At 41.2% G+C, this 27,787-nt stretch overlaps 1 protein-coding gene across 4 annotated transcripts in view; it reads right to left on the bottom strand.

Annotated features, from left to right (window-relative positions):
• Dnaaf11 (dynein axonemal assembly factor 11) overlaps nt 1-27,787 on the bottom strand; it is a 126,901-nt gene that overhangs the window by 92,602 nt on the left and 6,512 nt on the right. For 2 of the 4 annotated variants that reach the window (XM_045144176.1, XM_045144177.1), the window contains exons 2-3: nt 22,430-22,693; nt 16,547-16,624 (exon numbers count right to left, since the gene is read on the bottom strand). The exons of 1 other annotated variant lie outside the window; for it this stretch is intronic. In XM_045144176.1, coding sequence (XP_045000111.1) covers nt 16,547-16,624; nt 22,430-22,610 — 259 coding nt within the window. In that variant the 5' untranslated portion in view covers nt 22,611-22,693. The remainder of the gene's footprint in view (nt 1-16,546; nt 16,625-22,429; nt 22,694-27,787) is intronic. One more of the 4 variants, XM_004656330.2, reaches the window with a different exon arrangement.

Genomic DNA, 27,787 nt, shown 5'->3' with positions numbered 1-27,787 from the left:
AGGAGGTAACAAACCCAGACTGAAGAGTGCTGAGATACACAGAGGAGATTTTGGTTGGTTAAAATAGCTGCTTTTCTTTAGGCCATGATGTGTTCTTGGTTATCTTAACTTTAGGTATAATATTCCTTATATGTCCACGTCAATGTTATGTCAGGTACAGAGGGCAGAAATGAATCAGACCCAGATCATGATGGCGAAGAACATTACTATGATCCTTTCCCTTAATGTCTTTACTATTTTTCTCTCTTGAAAGCTCCTTTCCTGTCTGCTCAGCTTCATCTTTATCAGAGCCTTCCTGGCTCTGTGGGGCATAAAACAACATTCAGTCTTCCCATGCACAAGATGTGTGGCTTGGCTAAGAGGGGAAACCAAAAACTCAGTTGCCAGTGGAAAAAAGGCATATGGTGGTCTACAAGGTTGGTTATTGCCTAGAACTGTGTGGTTGTGGAGAACTGGAGAGTTCCAAATACAGAGCCACGATTAGTTGGGACTCTCTTTAGTCCCCTTAGTAGCCATTTGGTACCCACCTTCTATATCTGACCTAACATCCTTTCAACTCTCAGGTAAAAAAATCTATGGAAACTTAGATGACAACTAGGTTCCCAATCCTAACACTAAGAGTGTCATCAGATAGCATCTACGAGCTAGAGCAGAGACTTCCTCACTTAGCTGTAACCTGCCTGCCTGATGTCCCTGACAATGATTTAGTAAAATGCATTGATGCAAGACTTTTTTTTTTTTTAATTCGGAGGCTGTAGCAGTTTATGGAAAAAGTACACTTCCACACTGGGACATATCACCTGGGCAACCTGAATCTGTGTTCCTGAAACATGGTTGCCCACATTCGGCTCACTATAAACTACCTTGTTCCCTTTGAGGTGAGAGCTGTGTTTTTCATGAACACATGGTATTAGGTTTACTTTGGAAGGCTCAAGACATTTTAATGCATTTTACTTTCATGTAATAAAAAAGGGACATTTGAAAAACCCTAACAGAAGAAATTTTCGTGTTTTTGAATTTCACTACAATTTTATAGATGGACTCAGGACCCTCTACAGATTCCTAATGGTTTTCAAAACAACATAACTGAATTGTTCTTGGACTTCCTACATATGGAAAAACGAACCTCTTTCTCCACGCTACAGTGAGCATGTCCTGCCCAGCTGGTGCACCTTAAGTCAACCTACCCTGTGGAAGCGGGCACTCCCCTCCTTCAGTCTGTCTGTGCAAGTGACCACTCCCCTCCTTCAGCCTCTCTGTGAAAGTGGGCACTCCCCTCCTTCTGCCTGTCTGTGGAAGCAGGCACCCTCCTCCTTCAGCCTGTCTGTGGAAGCGGGCACCTCTCGTTCAGGTTCAGCCTTTGCCTTCTCCACAGTGCAGGAGTTCTCTGCACTTTCTTCTCTTTCCTCTCTAAATCCCTGTGCATGGTTCATGCCCATGCCCGCTCGTGCTCACTTGCCACACGAGTTCTCGAGACATGTGGTTGTATCCATTTTCCCTTACCCAGTTCATGGACCCTCTCTCTTCCTCAAATATTCCTGAATAAATGCAATATTTAACAATTATCCTCTTCAGTCTGGTTTCTTTCAATTCTTTGGATAAAAACAGACACCAATTCAGGTTTTAGGGTTCAAGGAATCCCGTTAGACAGTGACCTGTGTCTGAAGTCACTGAAATGGGCAACATGGCTGCCCCAAGTAGAAAAGAAGCTCACCCTCCTAGCACCCTAGCCACCCCTTTGGAGTAGGGTGGGATTACCAGAGAAGGGCGAAGATAGGAAATGAGGCACTTTACTCTAACCTGGTGAATATTCAACAAGTGAAAGAGAAAGAGGGGAGGAGAAAAATAGAATTCAATAATTCTTATCATCCAGGATAAAGAAAAAGAGAAAACCTCATTTTCCTATATTAAATATATATATATATATACTGAGATTTACTCAAGTGGGGGGCTGAGAATGGGTGTCCATCTTCCTCCTCCTTCCCCAGTTCAAAATGAACACATGTGCCACAGCAAAAATGCATGTCCCCAAACTACTCTGTACCTGCCTGGCCAAGTCAGGAGGTGGATTATGATGGACTGCTTCTCACAAAATTCAAAAACAACAGCGGCAATGCTGCCCTCTAGTGGTGAACAAACAAAACAGAACCCAAGAACAACTTCACCTGTCCTGTAAGATACTTTCTCTTAACAAAAATAAGCTCCAGATAACCCAAGGCATTTGTGAGACTTTTATAACACTTTAGAATGAAATCTTAATACCACTGACATGCAATTGAGTAAATTTGGTGAATCTACTCTGTCCCTCTAGCACCCTCAGTGGCTGCGCTTCTAGGACAGGAAGGCGCTGACAATCGACACTATCTAGACCCAGCACTGCTGCTGAGTTTGGATCTTGATGATGGCAATTTCCACATTTTGAGGATGAAAACTAAAAATCATGATGTATGTATATGTCTTTATTGATACGGAATCTTTAAAAAATATATTTATTTATTTATTATTCATTTATGAGAGAGAGAAAATGTGCCAGGACCTCTAGCCACTACAAATGAACTCCAGATGCTTACACCATCTCGTGCTGCTAGCTTACATGGGTCCTGGGGGATTGAACCTGAATCCTTAGCTTTGCAGGCAAATGCCTTAACTGCTAAGTCATCTCTCCAGACCCATGAACTCCAGACACACATGCCACCTTGTGCAGCTGTCTTATGTGGGTGGGGAAATCCAACCTGGATCCTTAGCTTCACAGGCAAGTGCCTTAACCATGAAGCCATGGCTCCAACCCCATGGTATGGCATCTTGATAGAGATCGAAACAACTATTTCTACACTGGGAGGCAAACAGAGTAAACCCACCATGTCCTAAGTGCAACCCTCCCAATTTTAGCTATCGGCAGACGGGAGTGGGGTGGGGAGAGCAGCTTGACAGCCTCTGCTCCAGCCCAGCACTTGCAGCAAAGCTGCCAGTCAGCATGCTCCGCCCACTCACAGGGCACCTTGCCCTGTCAGGCAGGAGAGAGGCTGCCTGGGAAAAACCAGTCCCACAGCTGCATATGCGCCCACACCAACTGCTGCACACACCACGTTCTCTATGATTGTGTACATCAGAGAGAAACAGAACAGAAATCACCACTACCAATGAAGCAGGGATTTGGGGAACTGAAGAAAGCAAAATCAAAATTTTAACAAATGTCACCGAATACAGTTCAGAAGATATTTCATGTATAAAATAACAATAAAAACTGGAAAACCAGCAAACAGTACCAGAATGAGTGAGTAGCTTGAAAATCATGGCCCAAACAAAGGGTTAATTGTAAATGAACTGAATTTTAGATTGAGAAGGAATTAACACAGCATAATCATTTTGGATTTAAATTGAGGAAGTGTCACAGATTGCAGAATAAAAAGACAGGAGTGTACGTAAGAAATACAGCTTAAGAAGCACAGAAGGGCAATCTAGGATAAGAAAGATCCAATTAAAAGAAGTTCTAGGGCAATTTTTTTTTTAAAGACAAAGAGGAGAAAGTTATTAGAAAATAAGATAGAGGAAAGAAGGAAAAAAGAAAGGAAAGGTGACAGGGAGAGAAGTTGGGAGATAGGAAGAATATCAACAAGAATTCTGTATCTTTGACAACTATTTTTGAATATTATCAGTAAACAACATCTAAGAATTTGCCACTAGCACATCTGTATGTACCAAAAACAAAATCCTAAAATGCATCTTTCTGGTTGAAATTCCTATTAAAACATCAGGCCATCCCCACCCAGCTGCTTGGGGTGGAGCCTTTAGAGACACAAATGTATTGAAGAAGATGTACTCTTGATGATGATCTAAATCTTTAAACTCAAATCTTAAAAACATAAGGATACTCAATAAGGTAACTACATAAACATAAAAGGCAATATAAATTTATTTTTCTTTGTACTTACTTTTTACTTCCAACTTATTTATAAAGAAATATAAAAAGAAATAAGTATAAATCTATGTTGATGGGCATGTAACATGTGAACATAGAGTTTGTGATGTTTACTGAATAAAGAAGATAGCAATATTGCCGGGCGTGGTGGCACACACCTTTAATCCCAGCACTTGGGAGGCAGAGGTATGAGGATCACTGTGAGTTCGAGGCCACCCTGAGACTCCATAGTGAATTCCAGGTCAGCCTGGGCTAGAGTGAGACCCTACCTCAAAAAATAAAAAAAAAAGAAGATAGCAATATTAACACAGAACACAGATGCATGGTTTCACATTCAATTGAAAGTAAATCAGCATTAATTTGAACTAAAGAGTAATAAATTAGAACATTAATTGTGATTCCCAGGGCATGAGTAAGTATATCACTGAAAAGTATAAGTCCAGTAAATAGAAATGAATTAAAATAGTACACAAGAAAACATCTAACAGAATGAAAGCAGTGATACAGAAACAAAATCGACAAGAAATATGTGGAAAACAAATAGGAAAATAGTGAACATAAACTTGACCCTGTCATTAAATTTAAATGGATAAAACCCTCCAGTTAAGAGGTAAAGATTGACATATGGTTTAAAAATAAAAACAAATACTGCTTTTAAAAAGTTTTGTTTATTTGAAAGGGAAAGATAGAAAGAGGCAGACAGAGAAAGAATTTGCATGGGCACACCAGGGCCTCCTGCCACTGCAAGCAAACTCCAGATACATGTGCCACTTTGTACATCAGGCTTCATGTGGGTTACTGGAGTGTCTTTAACCTCTGGACCATCTCCCAGTCTCTATATGCTAGGTTTTTAAAAATATTTTATTTATTTATAAGCAAAAAGAGATAGAGAGAAGAGAAACAGAGAGAATGTCAGAGCCTCCTGCCACTGCAAACAAACTCCAGATGCATGTGCCACTTTGTGCACTTATGTGGGTAATGGAGAATCAAATCTGGGTCATCAGGCTTTGTAAGCAAGCACCTTACTTCTGAATGATCTCTCCAGCCCCCTATATGCTGTTTTTAAAAGACATGCCCTAGATTCAAAGATACAACTAGCTGGTAAGTCAAAGGACATACAAAGTTACACTAAGCAAACAATAATCAAAACATAAAAGAACTACAGAGGCTAGACTAGTATCAGACAACATTAATTAAGATACCTCTGATAAGATCAAATCATTTATTAAATAAAACAATTTTAAATGTATATGCACCCAAAACTCATAAGGAAAAATCTGACAGAATTAGAAGGAAAGCACAGTCAATTCAACAACAATATCAGAGACTGGTACTGAGCATTGAACCCACAGCCACACAATGCTAGTCAAGTGCTCTACCAATGAGCATTATCCCTAGCCAATGGCCTCCTTTGAACAATGGATAGACTAACTATAAAGAGTATCAACAAAGAAACAGGAGAGTAGGGCAACACTTAAAAACATAAAGAAAAGGAAATTAGACCTGATGGACAACTTTAGAATATTCTACCTAAAAGAAGCAGGACACTTTCTTCTTATATGTGCAGACGACATCCTCTGGGAGAGACAAAATGCTAGAGTATAAAACAAGCCTCAATAAATTTTTTTTGTTTGTTTGTTTTAATTTTTTAAAATTTTTATTAGCATTTTCCATGATATAAAAAAAATCCCATGGTAATTCCCTCCCTCCCCACACCTCACACTTTCCCCTTTGAAATTCCATTCTCCATCATATTACCTCCGCATCACAATCAATGTACTTACATATATACAATATCAACCTATTAAGTATCCTCCTCCCTTCCTTTCTCTTCACCTTATGTCTCCTTTTCAACTTACTGGACTCTGCTACTAAGTATTTTCAGTCTCACACAGAAGCCCAGTCATCTGTAGCTAGGATCCACATATGAGAGAGAACATGTGGCGCCTGGCTTTCTGGGCCTGGGTTACCTGACTTAGTATAATACTTTCCAGGTCCATCCATTTTTCTGCAAATTTCATAACTTCATTTTTCTTTACCGCTGAGTAGAACTCCATTGTATAAATGTGTCACATCTTCATTATCCACTCATCAGTTGAGGGACATTTAGGCTGGTTCCATTTCCCAACTATTATAAATTGAGCAGCAATAAACATGGTTGAGCACGTATTTCTAAGGAAATGAGATGAGTCCTTTGGATATATGCCTAGGAGTGCTATAGCTGGGTCATATGGTAGATCAATCTTTAGCTGTTTTAGGAACCTCCACACCGATTTCCACAATGGCTAGATCAGATTGCATTCCCACCAGCAGTGTAGAAGGGTTCCTCTTTTTCCACATCCCCGCCAACATTTATGATCATTTGTTTTCATTTTTTTTTTATTTTATTTATTTGAGAGCGAGACATAGAGAGAAAGACAGATACAGGGAGAGAGAGAGAATGGGCACACCAGTGCTTCCAGCCACTGCAAACGAACTCCAGACGCATGTGCCCCCTTGTGCATCTGGCTAACGTGGGACCTGGGGAACTGAGCCTCGAACCGGGGTCCTTAGGCTTCACAAGCAAGCGCTTAACCACTAAGCCATCTCTCCAGCCCATGATCATTTGTTTTCATGATGGTGGCCAATCTGACAGGAGTGAGATGGAATCGCAATGTACTTTTAATCTGCATTTCCCTGATGACTAGTGAAGTAGAACATTTTTTAGATGCTTATATGCCATTGGTATTTCTTCCTTTGAGAATGCTCTATTTAGCTCCATAGCCCATTTTTTGACTGGCTTGTTTGATTCCTTATTATTTAACTTTTTGAGTTCTTTGTATATCCTAGATATTAATCCTCTACCAGATATATAACTGGTGAAGATTTTTTCCCATTCTGTAGGTTGCCTCTTTGCTTTTTTCACTGTGTTCTTTGCAGAGCAAAATCTTTGTAATATCATGAGGTCCCAGAGATTAATCTGTGGTTTTATTGCCTGAGCAATTGGGGTTGTATTCAGAAAGTCTTTGCCAAGACCAACATGTTGAAGGGTTTACCCTACTTTTTCCTCTAGCAGTTTCAGAGTTTCAGGTCTGATGTTAAGGTCTTTAATCCATTTGGACTTAATTCTTGTGCATGGAGAAAGAGAAGAATCTATTTTCATCCTTCTACAGATATATATCCAGATTTCCCAACACCATTTGCTGAAGAGGCTGTCTTTTCTCCAATGAGTATTTTGGGAATTTTTATCGAATATCAGGTGGCTATAGCTACTTGGGCTTACATCTTTGTCCTCTATTCTGTTCCACTGATCTACATGTCTGTTTTTGTGCCAGTACCACGCTGTTTTTGTTACTATGGCTCTGTAGTATAGGTTAAAATCAGGTATAGTGATACCACCAGCCTTATTTTAGTTGCTCAGTATTATTTTAGATATTTGAGGTTTTTTGTGATTCCAAATGAATTTTTGGATTGTTTTTTCTATTTCCATGAAGAATGCTTTTGGAATTTTGATAGGGATTGCATTAAATGTGTAGATTGCTTTTGGTAAGATTGCCATTTTCACAATATTGATTCTTCCAGGAACAGGGGATGCTTCTCCACTTTCTAGTGTCTTCTGCAATTTTCTCACTTGAGTGTTTTAAAGTTCGCATTGTAGAGATTCTTTACTTCCTTGGTTAGGTTTATTCCAAGGTACTTTATTTTTTTTGGATGCAATTGTGAATGGGAGTGATTCTCTGATTTCATCCTCTGTGTGTTTGTTGTTAGCATATATGAAGGCTACTGATTTCTGTGTATTTATTTTGTATCCTGCTACATGGCTGTAGGTTTTGATCAGCTCTAACAGCTTGCTAGTAGAATCTTTAGGCTCTTTTATGTATAGAATCATGTCATCTGCAAATAATGATAACTTGATTTCTTCCTTTCCAATTTGTATCCCTTTTATGTGTGTCTCTTGCCTTATTGCTATGGCTAAGACTTTCAGAACTATATTAAATAAAAGTGGGGACAGTGGACACCCTTGTCTTGTTCCTGATTTTAGTGGAAAAGCTTCCAGTTTTTCCCCATTTAGTAATATGTTGGCTGTAAGCTTGTCATAAATAGCTTTTATTATACTGAGATATGTTCCTTCTATTCCCAGTCTCTGTAGGACTTTTATCATGAAGGGATGTTGGATTCTGTCAAATGCTTTCTCTGCGTCCAATGAGATGATCAAGTGATTTTTGTCCTTCAACCCGTTATATAATGTATTACATTTATAGATTTGCGTATATTGAACCATCCCTGCATCTCTGGGATAAAGCCTACTTGGTCAGGGTGAATGATCTTTTTGATATACTCTTGTATTCTGTTTGCCAATATTTTGTTGAGAATGTTTGCATGTATGTTCATAAGGGAGATTGGTCTGTAATTTTCTTTTCTTGTTCTATCTTTGCCTGGTTTTGGTATCAGGGTGATGCTGGCCTCATAGAAGGAGGTTGGTAGAATTCCTTCTTTTTCTATTTCCTGGAAAAGCTTAAGAAGCAATGGTGTTAGCTCTTCCTTAAAGGTCTGGTAAAATTCAGCAGTGAATCCATCTGGGCCTGGGCTTTTTTTTGTTGGGAGATTATTGATAACTGTTCGGATCTCCATGTTTGTTATAGGTCTATTTAAGTGATTAATCTCATTTTGATTTAATTTAGGTAGGTCATATAAATCAAGGAAATCATCCATTTCTTTCAGATTTTCATACTTTGTAGAGTATATGCTTTTATAGTATGTCCCTATGATTTTTTTAATTTCTCTGGAATCTGTTGTGATGCTACCTTGTTCATCTCTGATTTTATTAATTTGTGTCTCTTCTCTCTTTCTTTTGGTCAGATTTGCTAAGGGTTTATCAATCTTGTTTATCCTTTCAAAGAACCAACCTTTTGTTTCATTAATTCTTTGTATTGTTTTTTTTTTCTTTCTATTTCATTAATTTCTGCCCTAATCTTTATTATTTCTTCCCACCTACTGATTTTTGGTTTGCCTTGTTCTTCTTTTTCCAAGTCTTTAAGGTGAAGCATTAGGTCGATTACCTGTGACCTTTCTAATTTCTTAATATAGGCACTTAAGGCTATAAATTTATCTCTTAGAACTGCCTTCATTGTGTCCCAGAGATTTTGATATGTTGTGTTCTCATTATCATTTGACTCTATGAATTTTTTGATTTCTTCATTGACCCATTCATCATTTAGTAGTGTATTGTTTAGTTTCCATGATTTTGTGTATGCTCCATAGCCTTTCTTGCTACTGATTTGTAGTTTCATTCCACTGTGGTCAGATAGAATGCAAGGAATTATTTCAATTTTCCTGAATTTGTTAAGATTTGCTTTGTGTCCTAATATATGGTCTATTTTAGAGAATGTTCCATGTGCTGCTGAAAAGAATGTATATTCTGCAACCTTTGGATGAAATGTCCTGTATATATCTGTTAGGTTCATTCCTTCTATGACCTCATTTAGTCCAGATGCCTCTCTGTTTTTTTTTTCCCAGGATGACCTGTCAATTGATGAGAGTGGGGTGTTAAAGTCACCCACTACCACTGTGTTTGGTGTTATCTGTGACCTTAGTTCTAATAGTGTTTGTTTGATGAATTTGGTAGCCCCCATGTTAGGTCATATATGTTTAGGATTGTAATGTCCTCCTGTTGGAGTGTGCCCTTAAGCAATATAAAGTGACCTTCCTTATCTTTCTTGACTAATGTTGGACTGAAGTCTACCTTGTCAGATATTAGGATAGCAACCCCTGCTTGTTTTCTAGGCCCATTTTCTTGAAACACCATCTTCCAACCTTTCACCCTAAGATAATGTCTATCCTTTGTAGAAAGGTGAGTTTCTTGGAGACAACAAATTGTAGGATCCTGCTTTTTAACCCAGTCTTCAAGCCTATGTCTTTTCGTTGGGGCATTGAGGCCGTTGATATTAAGAGATATTATTGAAAGGTGTGTATTTATATTTGCCTTTTTTTTTTTTTTTTTTGTGGTTCCGGTTCTACCTGTGCTCTCTTAACAAGTATCTGAGTACTCAATAAATTTTTAATGACTGAAATCATAGAAAGTATGTTCTCTGGATTTAAATGGAAAGAAACTAAAACTCAACAAAGGGGGACATTTGTGGAAATTCATGACTATGTAGAAAATAAGTAATTCTATATAAGCTATGGGTCAAAGAGGAAATCACAAGGAAAAATCACAAGAGACATACCTAGAAGTTAATTAAAACAGAAAGAAAACAGCACACCACAAGTTAACGATGTATGGAAAGTAATGCTCAAAGAAGTCATAGTTGTAAATAACTACATATGAAAGTGAAGAAAGATCAAATTAGCAGTCTAACTTTGAACATTCAGAAACTGGAAAACTTCACTGGGGAAATGGTTTCAAGCATGAGGGCCTTAGACTACCTGAGTTTAATCCCCAGCAACCACATAACCCAGTGGGCATATCCACACATGCCTGTAATCCCAGTCCTTCAGAACACATAGACTGGAGAAGTGCTGGGACTCACTGATCAGCCAGCTGTAGGTTTAATGAGCCTCAATCTCAAAGAAACAGCATGGAAGAATGATAGAGGAAACATTCAACATATCCCTGGGCCTCTGCACATGTACACATAGCTGAACATAAAGTTTACTTTGTCATTAGATCCAAATGGATAAAACCCTCCAGCTAAGAGGAAAAGATTGACAAAATGTTTTAAAGATAAAAACAAATGCTGCTTTTAAATTTTTTATTTATTTGGAAGAGAGAGAGAGAAAGAAAGAGGCAGACAGAGAAAGAATGAATATGGGCACATCAGGGCCTCCTGTCACTGCAAACAAATTCCAGATACATCTACACATACATGTGGATACACAGCATACACACATGCAACACACATACTAAACACACACACACCATATAAAGAAACTGGAAAAGAACAACTAAACAAAGCAAAAAAGAAAAAGGAACTGATAAAGGTTAGAGAGAAAAATCAATAAAAAATAAAAGTTGGTTCTTTGAAAAGATTAACGATTTGACAGTTAGCCCTTAGAAACTGCTAGTGTGGAGGTAGGTAGATGGCTCAGGGTAAGGTACTTGCAACTCAAACTGGAAGACCCAAAGTTTGATCCCAATACCTCACATAAAAAGACAAAAGCCCAAGGTGGGCTTCTACCACCTCAAAACTCTCACTCTGATGGTGAGATGGATGGCAGACACACAAACATGCACATGCATGAGTAAGTAATTTTTTTAAAATCAAAAAAATGCTAGCATGGACAGAAAAATAGTCCATTTAACTTTGAGAAATAACTTGAAAGTGCCTCAAAAGTGCTTCTCGCACTGCTAACATGACAACCTGCTCCAGGGAGATAGTAAGAGACACTAAGAACTCAAAACTCATCAAAGCAGAAATCCAGAGGGTACAAAGAGCTTAACACTAAAGTAGATGTATAACCCACCACTAAGGATCAGTGAACATTGCAGAAATGGGACTGGATCAAAAGACTGTAAGAGCTACAGTGTGCAAAGGAGTATCCTGAGGCACTGACTGTCTCCACAGAGACTAACTTAAGCATTTATGATCCCATACGAAATACCAATACCCAGCCTGAGGAGGGTCCTCAGGGGAATGGAGGCAAGGGAAAGAGGATATAAGAGCATAAAACAAGGGCAATGGGGACAACGTGTGATATACTCATACAGTAACTCATAATTAGTAAAAGAATGGTAAACAGAGTTATCATAGGATCCAGTAAGTCCATTCCTAAGTACATACCAAATTAATTAAAAACATGTTTAGGGCTGGAGACATGGCTTATCAGTTTAGGCACTTGCCTATGAAGCCTAAGGACCCATATTGGACACCCCAGATCCCACATGAGCCAGATGCAAAAGGTGACACACGTGCAAGGTTGGACAAGTGTACAAGGCAGTTCATAAATGTGGAGTTCGACTGCAGTGGCTATAGGCTCTGGCACGCCAATATTCTTGTTGTCTCACTCTCTGTCTCATTAAAAATAATTTAGGGGCTGGAGAGATGGCTTAGCGGTTAAGCGCTTGCCTGTGAAGCCTAAGGACCCCGGTTCGAGGCTCGGTTCCCCAGGTCCCACGTTAGCCAGATGCACAAGGGGGCGCACGCGTCTGGAGTTCGTTTGCAGAGGCTGGAAGCCCTGGCGCGCCCATTCTCTCTCTCTCTCTCTATCTGTCTTTCTCTCTGTGTCTGTCACTCTCAAATAAATAAATAAATAAAATTAAAAAAAAAAATAAAATAATTTAGAAAATGTTCATATAGCTGGGCGTGGAGGCACACACCTTTAATCCCAGCACTCGGGAGGTAGAGGTAAGAGGATCACCATGAGTTTGAAGCCACCCAGAGACTACAGAGTGAATTCCAGATTAGCCTGGGATGGAATGAAACCCCAACTTGGAAAACTAGAAAAAAAAATGTTCACATAGGAACTTATATGAGAAAGTTCACATTCCTTTTTTTTGGTTTTTCAAGATAGGTTCTTACTCTAGCTCTAGCTCAGGCTGATCTGGATTCTCTTCTAGTTTTAGGACGGCCTTAAACTCATGATGCCTATCACCTAAGAAAGTGCTGTCCTTGAAGAGATGGCCCCGATACATTCCATGTTTAATTAGTTTATAGTTTGGATCTGCAGCCACCTGGCTGAAGGACATGTCTCTGGGCTGACTTTAGGGTCCTGCCTTAAGGTGTGGTAGGGGATTTGCAATTCCAATCTAAAGATATGCAAAGTGCCTGGAGTTCCTGAAGTGTGCTTGTTTGTGGTCTGGCTTTAGAGTTTTAGCTTGTGGCCTCTCTCTCTCTCCCCTTGGACTTGTGAAAGCAGGCCACCTTCTTCAGCTATTATGGAACTTCCCCTGGATCTGTAAGCTTCAAAAACATCACTTCCTCCATAACTGTGCCTGGTTTAGAAGTTCTTCTTAGTGACCTGAAGCTGTCTACTACACAAGGAAACCACAAATGCAGTGTCCCCAAGCTTTCTTTAGCCACAGAAGAAATGAAGTGCTGAAATGGGTCCACTGTAGAGGATGCATGAAAATAGGCTAAGTGGAAAAGCTGCATTCTAAAGACCAAATATTTTATAAATCCATTTATATTAAATGTTCATAATGGGAACACTATGGAGAGAGAAAGTAAGTTTGCTCACTTGTTAGTAGGAAGTAAATAGTAAATGATATGTTTCTTTTCACATGATGAATATTTTGTGAAATGGATAGAGATGAATAACATAATGAATGTACTGAAAACTGCTGAATTGTGTATTTAAAACAGTGAATTCTATGGTACATAAAATGTATTTCACTTTTAAAATAATGTCCAAAGCTGGAGAGATGGCTTAGTGGCTAGGGCACTTGCCTGTGAAGCCTAAGGATCCATGATCGATTCCCCAGGCCCCACGTAAGTCAAACACACGAGATGACACATGTGCAAAGCCGCACATGCACATAAGCCGGCACATGCATCAGAAGTTTGAGTACAATGGCTGGAGGCCCTAGTGTGCCAATTAACTCTCTCATAAAAAAAAAAAAAAAAAAGGCCAGTCCATTGGGCTTGCCTCAAAACAAAACAAAAAAAGAAAAAGACACAAGGTACAACTCTTTCAATAATTTATCATTACATGATAAATTTAAAATGTATTATAGAGGTTAAATGTAAAATTAAAAAATCATTAAAACAACTTAATATAAAAATATGCTATATTTTGAAATCATAAAAAGATTGGTAGCTGAGTATTGAAAGGTAAGCCTTCTACATAATAGAATCATAGCTAAAATAAATGAAAAGTAGTAGATTAAAGGGAGCCATCTGTAACATGCATAGTGGATTAATATATGGAATGTACAACAGTACATTTTCAAGTGGGCAGATTTGAATTCATACAAAAAGAAGCACTAACAACCAATGAGTATCTAAAAGGTGATAGCAAAGGACAATAATAAGAAATTATCTGGAAAATAAAACAATGGCTAGACAACCATATTCCTAGCCTAGCAGCCAGCACATTGCTGTTGAAGGGTTAGTGAGGCTGTGCAGAAATGGGCACTCACATGGACCATCAGGTGCAAGTATAAGCTGACGCAATCTTTTTCAAGACAAAAATTGGCAGTATATTTCAAATATGAATATTTAAATCTAGGAATTTTCTTCTAAATAAAATCCTAAAAAAACTGCACATGACACAGTGAATGGTAGGAGTATGCTTGTTGCAGTCAACTAGCTTTAGCAAAATACTGAAACCCTCTCAGATATCCATTGGCAGACAATGGTTAGCTAAATCAAACCGAGTATTACAATACAAAGCCTCTTTTCCTAACCATCAAGAAAGTTAGGTTATTTATTTTTTGTAATGTATTTTTATTAGCATACAAAGAATTAAGTTTCATTATGTTTTATTTCAATCGAATTTTGATTTTTACTTCCCGTTGCAGTTATCTTTATGTTGCTGGCAGAACACTTTCGACCGAGAGCAGTCTGTGGGAGGACAGCCTTTATTTTGGCGTACAGACTTGTGGAGAAGTTCTGTGACAGCAGGAAGAGGATGGCCTGAACAGAGGGTGGACGTCACCTCTGGGCCAACATAAGGTGGACAGCAGTAGCAGGAGAGTGTACCAAACACTGTCAAAGCTGGCTATAATACCCATAAGCCCATCTCCAACAATACATCCCCTCTGGGATGATCCAATTCCCAAACTGCCACCAGCTAGGGAACTAGCATTCAGAACACATAAGTTTACAGGGAACACCTGAATCAAACTACCACATTTTGTCCCTGGCCCCCATACATTTATAAGCATCCATGACACAAAATGCAATGCATTCAGTCCAACTATCAAAGTCCTCATAGTTTTTTATCAGTCCTAATGATATTCAAATGTCCCCATAGTCCATAGTTAAAATGTCTTTTTACAGAGCTGTAATACCAAAAAAATTAAGATCCCAGCCCATAATGAAATAAACATTCACACTTCAAAATATGGTAACTTGGCATATCAAAGATATTTTTAGCCAATACAACATTTAAAACAAACAAGGCAAACATCAAACTCCATAGCTCCAAATCTGTCTCCAAATCCAATTATTCTAACCAGTGACAAGTCTCTGTAGTTCCAATTTTGCCCCTCCATCTAGGCTACTCAGAGTCCTGGAAAACTTCATCTTGTGCCAGAAGCTCTCTCTGGCAGCCATTCCATAGTTCTGGGGTCTCCACTGGGTCTCTCCTATAGCACATGGTTCATCCTCATGGCCCTATCAGGCCTCTATCCAACCAGCCTGCCTCACTTTGCCTAGAGCCAATTCCAAAAACAAAATTGCACTGCAAATTCAATGACCCTCTCTTTCCTGTATTTCTTATACTCCATAATACCAGATGGGCTACCAACTTGTTAACCTAAGAAGGAAATAAATCAGACTTTAAGGAACAGGACACTCCTTTAACATTCAGGCCCCTTCAAAAGACTTTGCATTCTTCCTGTTGTCCCAATGCAGATGGGCTGGCCTAATCTCAAAGACTATAATCTCTCAAACAATCAAGCAGCTGAATGGGCAGAAGTTTTGGTCCAAATATTTCATTTTTTTCTTTGCCTCTCTCTGTTCATTCCAGTACATTTCTATGTAATTCAACTCTGCACAGGTTCTCAGGATATGGGCATTGCAGCAATCCTCTCACTCAAACTGCTTCTAGTCCAGTCTAGGAAAAATTCCTTCTCACTCTTATAAGCCAAACCTCACAGTCCATAGTTCTTACTGCATTTATGTCTTTCAATTTTGACCAGAACGGTCCATCATGCTGTACTTACAGCACTGTAAGCTGTCTCCTAGGCCAAAGTTTAAAATCCTTCCACATCCCTCCCTCAAGTCTGTTCTAAATGACCCAAGCTGCAGCAACAACCCCTCTCCTCTGGTACCAATTTTACTACTGTTGGCAGCTTCATGTTGCTGGCAGAAAACACTCTACCAAGAGCAGTTTATGGAAGGAAGGAGTACACTTTGGCTTACAGACTCAAAAGGAAACTCCAGATGGCAGGGGAAAATGATGGCATGAGCTGATGGTGGACATCACTTCTTGGCCAACATCAGGTGGACAACATTAGCAGGAAAGTGTGCCAAACACTGGCAAGGAGAAACTGGCTATAACATCTATAAGCCAAGCCCTGAGATATACCACCTCCAGGTGCATCCAATTCCCAAACTGCCACCAGCTGCAGACCTAGCATTCAGAACACATAGGTTTATGGGGGACATAGGAATCAAACTGCCACACTTCCCTTGCCACCTCCTCTCCCCACCCTTAGCTAGGTAATTTCCAGGATAAAATTAATTTTCAAATAATATTTATACTATGATCCCACTGACGGAAAACAAAATAAGACAAAATCATATCATATTTACCTAAATGGCAGCTGCAGCTACCCCTGGTAAGGAGGTCAGGTTAGACATGTGGGAAATGTATTTCTGTCTTAAATTTATGTATCACACCAGTGTTTGAATTTTTACTGGAATTAATAAATATGAGATTTATCTAAAATATCAATTTTAAGAGCATACATATTGATACTGTATAAGAATGATTTTAAATTTGTATTTAATTCATAATAAAATACAACAAGGAAATACTTACCTTCCAAATTTTCAATTTTTTCAATGTTGTTTAAAGCTAGATTCAAATATTCAAGTTTCTTGAGTTTGCTAACATTTTCTGAAATACAAACATTATTAATTAACCTTTAACATGAAAGACTAATTTTTTATCTTTTTCTTTTTTCTTTTAGAGAAAGAGAATTGACACATCATGTTCTCAGCCACTGAAATCAAACTCCAGGTGCTTGCACCACCTAGTGGGCATATGTGACTTTGTGCTTGCCTCACCTTTGTGCATCTGACTTATGTGGGATCTGTAAAGTTGAATATAGGTCCTTTGGCTTCACAGGCAAGAGACTTAACCACTAAACCACCTCTCCAGCCAAAGGCTAAATATTTTATATAACATGTCTGTGTGTGTGTATGTGCGTGCGTGTGTGCATAAAACCATATTAACAATCTAGAATTTGGAGAGATGGCTTAGCGGTTAAGTGCTTGCCTGTGAAGCCTAAGGACCCCGGTTCGAGGCTCGGTTCCCCAGGTCCCACGTTAGCCAGATGCACAAGAGGGCGCACGCGTCTGGAGTTCGTTTGCAGAGGCTGGAAGCCCTGGCGCGCCCATTCTCTCTTTCTCCCTCTGCCTGTCTTTCTCTCTGTGTCTGTTGCTCTCAAATAAATAAATAAATAATTTTTAAAAAAATTAAAAAAAAAAGGAATCTAGAATTTGTATGAATACATGTTGCTTTTGAAATCCTTCCCTACATATCAGACATTGAGGTTACCTATATAGCTTCCCTTATCTCTGTGTCCTTTTGAATAGAATGAATAGAACTTAGGTCTTCTGATGTCTATGCAACTACAACTCCATGGGACTGTGCTTAACCACATTGGTCCAGGGCATGGTACTCAGTTTCTCCTGCTGGAAGAACCATATGCTGAACAGCCCATGGCAGCCACATGGTATAAGAAGGATGAGTACCCCAGCCATGTACTCCCAGTCAGTGACAGGAGAGCCTGCTTGGTGTGCTATACCTGGAGATGTCTCTCTTGTTACTGAATGTGGAGAAGGATGGCAATCTAGTTCCCACTAGTACTCACACTCAGTCATGAGGGGACCTGCTGTTGTAGGATAAAACACATTGTGGATGGTATGGCTTTTAAAGCATTGAAGTCTTCTCTACCTCAACACACTGTTGGGTAAAATTGTAGACTTCCTTTTTGTGAAGCTACACGGAGCTGGGTTTCTTTTACTTAGAGCCAGCATCAATCTGGCATAGGATTATCTTTTTTACTAAACCTGAAAGCCCATTCAGACAGAACAACAGTTATAGCAAATCAAGACATCTCTGTAGAATAGGGTCTATTAAGCCCAGCTAAAAATAAGACTACCAACACTGCCAAATCCTTTGTATGTGCTATGCAAGATCCTAAGCACTCTATGCATATTACTTGATCCTGATAAAAACTGAGCTAAAAACCACTGCCATCATCTCTTCTGCAACTGAGAACACCAAGGTACAGAGAATTAATCCTCTTGTCCACTGCAAATAAATTTACTCCAGAGGTATATACTACTAAGTCATGACATTCTAGCAAAGATGGCAGGAAACATGATGTTGCTGCGAAGAACTGTGGGACAGCCTCATTCAGGCTGCTTCTCTGTTGGATTCTCAGGTCATCACAAATATCCAATGTGGTGTTTTGTGATTATCACCATTAAGAGTTCATCTAAAATGTAAATCATATGTATAAAAATCCTACAGATCTGAGAATAATTATTTAGCCCCTGGGGCCTAGAATACTCAGTTTTTTAAGTATTTGGGTATAAATTAAAGCTCTTCTTTCTAATTAAATTATTTAAGTAATACTAATGTTTACAAGGTTTCTAGCCTTATCTGAGCATTTGATTGTCAACAGATTGGAGGTTTTCATGTGCCAAGAATCAGGCTACAGTATTTTCATCCTAAACAAAAATCCTCAGTCATTTTTGCTAAAATTGTCATCCAAGGACTGGAAAGATAGCTTAGCATTTAAGGCACTTGCCTACAATGTCAAAGAACCCAGGTTTGATTCCTCAGAACCCTTGTAAACCAGATGCACAAGGTGGTAGCTGGAGTTCGTTTGCAGTGGTTAGAAGCCCTGGCGAATCCATTCTTTCTTTCTCTCCCTCTTTCCTTCTCAAATAATAAAATCTTTTTAAAAAATTTCCATCCCAGGGATCAGCAGTTAAATTCACCTGCTTGCAAAGCCTGGGTCAGTGTTCAATTCCCTGGTACCCAGGTAAAGCCAGATGCACAAAGTGGAGCATGCATCTAGAGTTTGGTTGCAGTTGCAAAAGACCCTGCCCATTCTCATTCTCTCTCTCTCCATCCATCCCTCTCTCTCCTTACAAATAAATAACATGTTTTAAATTGCCATCCCATAATAAGATACCCATTCAGAATACAACCCTTCTTCCCACCTTTTTTATGGGTGCAGCCTCTAAATGCTAGAGGCATGAGGATAAATCAGCACAAGATTTGTTCAGGAAGACTGTCCTCAACTAACTTCTCAAGACCAAGGGGCCAGAATGAGTCCTTGGAGGAAGAAGTAAAAATGTCTAGGCCCTGTCGGACAGTGGGAAGGGAATTTGAGAGCTCTAGCCCAAACCACTCTGGGAGCAGTTGTCCCCAACTTCTACAAACAGAACCTCAGACTTCCAATAGACCAAACCCTTCCTCAGCTGAAATAAGTTTGCACCCCTAAGCTTATGAGACTCCCAGAGAAGCCATTAAAACATTGATTTCTGGGCTGGAGAGATGGCTTAGCGGTTAAGTGCCTGTGAAGCCTAAGGACCCTGGTTCGAGGCTCGGTTCCCCAGGTTCCACGTTAGCCAGATGAACAAGGGGGCGCACGCGTCTGGAGTTCGTTTGCAGAGGCTGGAAGCCCTGGAGCGCCCATTCTCTCTCTCCCTCTATCTGTCTTTCTCTCTGTGTCTGTCGCTCTCAAATAAATAAATAAAAATAAAGATTAAAAAAAAAAAACGTTGATTTCTGGAACCTGGCCCTTCGCACCACTCGCCACAGGTTCCACCCGTCAGTGGGACTCCAGATGGTCCTGGCTCACATGTATCAGGCTGAGTAGAGCCTTCCTCTGCAACCTGCCTGTACGTCCCAGTGAGGCACAGAGCTGAACAAGCAGCACTGCAAACCCCGGCTCAGTGTAGCAGTGCAAGAGTGAACCTTTGAGGAGCAGCTTACTTGCTAAATGAATGCTGAAATGCCCATGGGTGGAGCAGCTCCGAAAAATCCCGTTATTAGGATTTAAAAGAGTGTTTAATTTAAGAACACGTTGGAAGCAAAAATTTAAGCTTTCTCACAGCTCTGAAAAGGCCGCAATACTACGGTACTAATTAGTAATTGTGATGGACCCAGCTGTGGAGATGAAAATCTTGGGAACTCTTTGAGATCTGCACAATTAGCACTGTTCATTCTCCGATGTCCCCATGCATCAAGGCCAGCCGTTTTCTCTAGCAACCTTTCTAACTGAGTAGTGTGCCAGGATTTCTCATTTCTGGTAAAGTGAAAGATGCCAAAAATAATTATCTGAAGAGATATATGATTTTAGTAAATCTTCAAAAATGATGCAAATTTTGACATTTTATAACCCAACATCAATGTTCAATTATCCACAGAATGAGAGGCAACCACAGTTGCAGGTTTCTGGGCCTGGGTGATGCTGACATTTTGGGTTGGGTAATTCCTATGGGGAGTTGTCCTGTGCATCATGTATTGCTGGCGGTGTCCCTGGCCTCTACAGCTGTGGCCAGTAGCAACTCCCCAATGATCTCACACACATGTATGAGAAACAAAACATTCTGCAGACATAGCTAGACGTCCCCTGTTGAGAACCTCTACACATCACCATGGAAAGCTAACTGCAGCTGGGCATAGTGGCACGCCCCTTTAATCCTAACACTCAGAGGTAGGAGGATTGCTGTGAGTTTCAGGCCAGTCTGGAACTACACAGTGAGTTCCATGTCAGTCTGGACTAGAGTGAGACCCTACCTCAAAAGCAAAACTAAACATAAAACAAAAAAGTTAACTGCAAACTTAAAGCCAACCTCTGGGCTCCAGACCTGGGCACCCCTTCTTCCTCGTCAACTAACTCCATCTCTTTCCCTCCAACTCCATTCATGTCTCCCTTGTGTCCCTACCTTCATTTGGCCACCCAGGGCATTCTGGGTGATGGCATGGAAAGCACAATAAGATGGCATTTCATGTCATCCTTATGCCCTTTCTATATGGTAGGTGCTAGCACCATCTTACCAATGTCAAAACTGAGACAGCCAGGTTATCTGACCTGTCACAAAGGTTGTAAACGGTACAGACAGGCTTCATGGCTGGTCACGCCTGTCCAGTCCCAGTGTCTGTTTGCTTCTGCATTCAAGTACACTGCTGCTTTTATGAGTACTGGCAGTGCTTCGCTTGTTTGCATGGAGCAGGACCCCATTAAAGTGCTCTGCAGACCTCCTTTCTCTCTACTTCTCAATGAATTCTTATGACAAGCTGGGGTGGTGAGGGAAGGAAGGACCAAGTTACCCCATGGGTGAATTGGGAAAAAAAAACTAGGCATGCTCAGTTCCTCCTCTCTAGCTTCTGGGGTCTCCCATCAGAGAACACATGGTCCCAACTCCTTCCTGCCATAAAGCAAAGGCCTAGCGAAATAGGGAAACTTGTGGCCGTTTTGTCATATTCTGCTGGGTCATTTATGCTAGGGATAGTGTTAGCAAGCCCACCTGGTTGCAAGATGAAACCATACTCTTCAAAGATTTATTGGTTCTAAAAATGTTAACAGTTTGCCAGGCGTGGTGGCACACGCCTTTAATCCCAGCACTTGGAAGGCAGAGGTAGAAGGATCACCATGAGTTCTAGGCCACCCTGAGACTACATAGTGAATTCCAGATCAGCCTGAGCTAGATTGAGACCCTACCTAAAAAAAAAAAAAAATGTTAACAGTTTGATCTTTGTGTGACTATTGTATTTACCTATCAATTATAATCCAAACTAAAACCCAATACTGGCAGCAATGCCTTGTGCTTCCATGGTACAGCTACCTGTCAAATATGGCCACTGTTTAAGAATGGACTTGTTTCTCTCTCTCTCTCTCTCTTGTTTTTTTTTTTTAATTATTTTTATTTATTTATTTGAGAGCGACAGACAGAGAGAGAAAGAGGGAGACAGAAAGAGAGAATGGGTGTGCCAGGGCCTCCAGCCACTGCAAACAAACTCCAGATGCATGTGCCCCCTTGCGCATCTGGCTAACGTGGGACCTGGGGAGCCAAGCCTCGAACCGGGGTCCTCAGGCTTCACAGGCAAGTGCTTAACCGTTAAGCCATCTCTCCAGCCCTGTTTTCGTTTTTTGATACAGGGTCTCACTGTAGCTCAGGCTAACTTGCTGACTGAATTCACTATGTATTCTCAGGGTAGCCTTGAACTCGCGATGAACCTGCTATCTCTGCCTCCTGTACGCTGGGATTAAAGGTGTACACCACCACACCCAGAAACGTGTTTCTTTTGTTATGAGTGGTTTTTATGTTCATAGCAAAACTAAGCAGAAGTACAGAATTCTCATATATCCTCTTCCCTCTCATCTCAACCTGGATTACCACCTCTACTATGAATGCCCTAGGTGGGAGTGGTGCACTGGTTACAGCTAACAACCCCACTTTGCACATAATTATCAGTCAAGGCTCTTACACACCAAGACCAACCGTACAAGGAAGGCTGAGAAAAATGTTCCACGAAAAGTCTCTCTTCCCTTGTGGCATTTGTGTTGCTATGGGCCCCTTCTAAGAATTTCACTGCATTCTCCAAAGTTCTCCTATTTAAAATGGCTTTAAAAAAAAAAAAAAAGAATCACGAGAACAAAAGAATGAAACTTACCAATTTTTCCAATGAGGTTATTTTGAAGATAGAGAATTTTCAAATCCCGGCACCATTTGTCAATGTGTTCTAGTCTTTCTATTTCTTGCTGATGCAAGGAGAGTTCCTCCAGGGAAAAAATTACACACTCATTGTGCTCAGCATTCCGCCTAATAAGATCTTCTGTGACTGGAGAAAACATGCGGCATCTTACACTTCCGTCCCATTGTTCTCATCGGGTGGTTATGTTACCAGGGCACTACATGGTATTTGCAGCTGTCGATTCTTCAGGTCCAAGTGATTTTCAAAAGGAAAAAGATCAGGAAAACGCTATCCCCCCATGTTTGTGCAAGTTTGTGCAAGGCTGTGATGTGAGTTGAAGAGAAGACACAATAGTGCCTATGTCCGATTTGTCTTCCCATGAGTAAGTCTATCTACAGTTTGCTGTGCGGGTATAGGAAGAGTCAACAGCTGGCAACTAGGTGACACTAGGTCAGACTACATAAGATCCACTATCTGATCTAAGACAGCAACTATATTACTAAATTTTTTGAGGGGAGGGAGGTTGAGGTAGGGTCTCACTCTAGCCCAGGCTGACCTGGAATTCACTATGTAGCCTCAGGGTGGTCTTGAATTCACGGGGATCCTCCTACCTCTGCCTCCCGAGGGCTGGCATTAAACGTGTGCACCACCACACCCGGCTCCTAAGACAGCAACTTTAAGAGTGATGGTATCACTGACAAAAGACAGAGGCCCACTGATGGAGGCAGAAACAACATCATGAACCATCTGTAGATTAACTGGAAGCAAACAGGCAACAACAAAAACATTCTGCATTTTCCCTGTGCTATTAAAAATGTTATTTAGGGAATGAAGACATGGCTCAGAGGTTAAAGGCACTTGCTTTCAAAGCCTAATGGCCTGGGTTTGATTCCCCAGTACACAGGTAAAAGCAGATGCACAGAGGAGCATCATGTATCTGAAGTTCATTTGCAGTGGAGAGAGGTGCCATGCCGGTATACTCATTCTCTTCTCTCCTCTCTCCTCTCTCTCTTTCACTTTCTCCCTTCCTCACTACCTCTCACTCTCCTTGCAAGTAAATAAAAATATTTTTAAATGCTATTTTATTGAACATGTTAGGTTAAATAAGTAAATATTGTATGTCCATCCCAGGAGCCAATGAAGACTTACTTATTGTCCCTTATGAGGTGTCACTTATAAAGCACTAATCTAAATGTTTTACATGTACTTAACAGGAATACACAGGGTTATCACTTGCATTTGTCAGGAAAGAAACTGAAGCACAGTTTCAATAGTGGGTTCAGACCTTTGCCATAAGAGTTATAGCCAAATGGTGCTAAGTGCCCAGCTCATTCCCAGATCATGTGTTATCCTTAACCACTATGGACACCTCATCATGCATGAGCAAGTAAGAGAGATTCTTCAGACTTCCTGATTTACAGAGTGAGCCAGATGAGACAAGTTCTTCACAGAGCCATCAGCGGCCTCACATCTGTGGCCCATCCTTAAGAAGAGAATTGTTGGGCTGGAGAGATGTCTTAGCGGCTAAGGCGCTTACCTGCAAAGCCAAAGGACCCAGGTTCGACACCCCAGGACCCACTTAAACCAGATGCACAAGGGGATGCATGCATCTGGAGTTCACTTGCAGTGGCTGGAGGCCCTGGCACACCCATTCTCCTTCGTCTGTCCCTCCCTCCCTCCCTCCCTCCCTCCCTCCCTCCCTCCCTCCCTCCCTCTCTTCTCTCTCTCTCTCTCTCTCTTTCCCCTTCTCTCCCTGCCTATTTCTGTATCTCTCCCTCTCTCTCTCTCTCTCTCTCTGTGTATCTCTGCCAAATACATAAATAAAATATTTTTTGAAAAAGAGAATTGTTTTTTTCAATGTAATAACATGCAGTAATGTGATCAGTTGTTACAGTTACTCTACTTCCAGTGGTAGAAGACAGGGTAGTTTGCAACTAGAAAAATAACAAGTCAAAGAGGCTAAAACACTAGGGCAGTGAACGTTGCTGCTGCTTGAAGTTCACTCAGCTGACAGGCAGGTGGCTGCAAACGCAGTGCTGGATAAGCACAGTCCAGAGGGGCTGCAGAGCAGTGGAAGAGGGCAGCCCCACCAGCCCTGGCTCACTGGTCGTTCTGCAAGCTGTACTCTGCTCTTCTTGGAATGCCACTGCTAGTATATAGGGTAGTTTATGTAGACTAAAAAATGTAGAAGGAATTGTATCAAAATTAATATCCCCTACACAATAATTTTGGATTAATTGTTGTTTATTTGAGTTTGTGTGGTAGCAATCAACCCAGGGCTTTGACCACTAGGCAAGTGGTCTACTGAGCTATATTCCCAGTGCCCCAGATTGGATCAATACCTTAAATCAACTGATACTGAATACATGGATACAGCTAATGTGAGGACCTAACATCTTTTGCGTAAAGTAACAAGCATCCCTCTGTAATACTCTACAAGAATTCTCTGAGCAAGTAGCAACCTGAACGAAGGAGCTGGGATGGCAGAACCACTACTACCTGGGCTGCAGTAATGAGGTGTGGAACCATTCACCACCACTGACTAAACCTCAAGGGCTAGTGGTGTTTCTGTAACTTAAACTGTAGAAAACCACAGCAGGGAATTGTTAGAGACCTTGCTGCCACTAGAACCAGAATCCAGGGGCCAAAACCATGAGTCCATCCAGAAACCACGCATCATGATCATGGCTAGGTTAAGTATGAACCTTAATACTATTGTCACTTGATCCAATTAGGAATCAAGTGACACACACCTCTTGGATGGGTGGGTGAGGGTGCTTCTAGGAAGTAATGGTGGAGGGAAGAAGACCTTCTCCAGAGAGGATGGCCTTCCAGCGGCGAACTATGTATCAAGAAGCTCCAGGAGAGCTCGATGCCTTTTGCCCGGCTGATTGTGCTACTTGATGGTACGTGCATCTATCCTGCTGCTGCTGTTCTCAGACACTTCATCCGCTTCCAGCATGGACTGAAGCTGAGCGGCTCTCTAAGAATTCTTCAGGACTTCAATGACAGGTTGGGACTGCGTGCAGCTACAGCATTCCCTGACTCTCCTGCCTGCAGGCAGCTGTTGCTGGTCTGCCCAGCCTGCATCATGTAAACCAGCCTAATAAATCCCCTTTGTAATACATGTTCATTCCACTGGGTCTGTTGCTCTAGAAAACCCTGATTAATAAGTCAAGAACAATGAGATTCACTGACCAAGGGGCTGGTGGTGGCTAAATTTTGTTGTCAACCTGATCATATTGAGAATCCATTGGCATTACTCTTAGTCAGGTTTCTGGGGTTGCTTGAGGAAGGATGAACTGAAGGAGAAGTCCTTCCCCCAGGGTGAGCTTTCTCCCCAGGGTGGGCAGCCCTCCCATTGTGAACTACATGTAAGGAAGCGCTGAAAGGAGACAGCCTCTTCCTCCTGGCTGCCTGGGCTACTTACAGTTGAGCGCCTTCACTCACACTCAAACTATCCTGTTGGTTTGTCCTTCATCAGCAATGGAATGTAGCTTCCTCAGCCTTCCACCATGGACTGAAGACCAGCGGCTCTGCAGGAATCCCTCAGGCCTTCAGTGCTGGATTGGGACTGCTGAAGCATCCAGCCATGTGGACTGAGCAGCTACTGGGTTTTCTTGACTTTCAAACTAAGTTCCCTTTTTAAAAAATACCAATTCATTCTATTGGTCCTATTCCTCTAGAGAACCCCAACTAATGCAGGATGACAAGTGTGCCTCAAAACTCTGTTCTGGTCACTTCTTCAGGTTCCTTTCCACAGACAGATCACATCACAGACATTGTATGCACAGGGTATCTGCCCCAGAGGCAGCAAACCGGCCAGGATGACTGGGTGTAGCTGGAGTGGCCATCCTCCTACACAAGCACAAGAGAGGGCAGGATGCAGGTGGGGGAGGAGGAATGAGGGCCAGCCTCCGCATTGCGCTCCAGCACAAGCCTCCAAGGCATCAGAGGAGGTTGTATTAAATGTCTCCTTTAGGGTGGTGATAAAAGTATATTTGCCAAGGGAGGAACATGTACCTTATTTAGCAGCATGATTTATAGCTTGACACTTGGGCCATTACTTATGTTTTCCCCAGATTCTGCCTGAGCTTTAGTTTGATGCCCACATTAAAGGAATAAGCCAGAATGGAGAGAAAGAGCAGGATATAAAGTGCTCATTCAAGCTGTAGTGCCCACATTTGATCTCAGACCCCAAATCAACAGGTAGAAGCCATGGTGGGCTTCAGTATTCCCAGCATGCTGACGCTGATGGTGAGACAGGAGGCAGAGACAGGAGAATGTCCTGGAAGTTGGTGGCAAATGCAGCAAAGAACAGGATGCAAGAATCCCTGCCTCAAATGAGGTGGGCAGGCGAGGGCCAACTTGAAAGTTGTCCTCTGACCTCCATGCATGTGCTACGGCACACACATCACCCCATCAAGCCCCCACACACATATTCACACATACAAAAGCATGACTGAACACATGTACACAAAAAATAAAAAAACCTAAAGGCAAAAACCTAACTAACTTGAACCCCATGGGAGTGACCGAGTCAAATGTATGAGAATTCTGGCTGTGTCTTAAGTGTCAGCTGGTTTCTGACAGGGAATGCAATGCTTGTCTGTCCCACCAGCTTAGATAGCTGGCCACTAAACGTATCACAGGCAACTCCAGTTCTGCTCTCTAAAAGTCTTCTCCACTAGGGGGCTGAGGAGATGGCTCAGTCAAGAAACTCCTGAGGACCCAAACCTGATCTTCAAAACCCATGTAGAAAAGCTGGGTGTAGGCCATGGCTCATGCTCTTGGAATCCCAGCACTGGGGAGCAGGAGACAAGTGTATCCGTAGGGCTCAGTGAACAGGAAGTCTAACCTACTTGCTGAGCTCCAGGCCAAATGGCAGACATTGCCAGGAAAAGAAAAGTGGAAGTTTGTAAGGAATGACACCCAAGGTTGTCCTCTGGCCTTTACAAGAACACACACACACAAGAAGCCTTTCAATTTTTGTCAACCCTGAAGACCTACAGAATGATAAAACTTAAAACTCCTTCTCTTGCTACATATCATCAAATTTAAGTACCTTATCATAGTGTTATTACGGATGTAAAAGTGATCATTTGCATGGTTTGTCAAATCTTCCCTTTTAGAGTCATGTAGAAAGATATTAGGAAAGAATTATGCTGATCCGTATCTCCTAAGCATAAGAATTAAAATGGTAAAAATAACTATTACTTTAAAGGGGTAGGATGAGGGAAGCTTTCTTGGCATGAGTAATTCCCACACAAGGAAGAGGACAGAGGAGGAGGGGAAGTGTGGGGAGGAGAGATTTCAACAGTCATTCTCAGCACAAGG

The sequence above is a fragment of the Jaculus jaculus genome, chromosome 2 (genome assembly GCF_020740685.1).
Source record: "Jaculus jaculus isolate mJacJac1 chromosome 2, mJacJac1.mat.Y.cur, whole genome shotgun sequence".
NCBI lineage: Eukaryota > Metazoa > Chordata > Mammalia > Rodentia > Dipodidae > Jaculus > Jaculus jaculus.
This window is presented reverse-complemented; position numbering and strand designations above follow the sequence as displayed.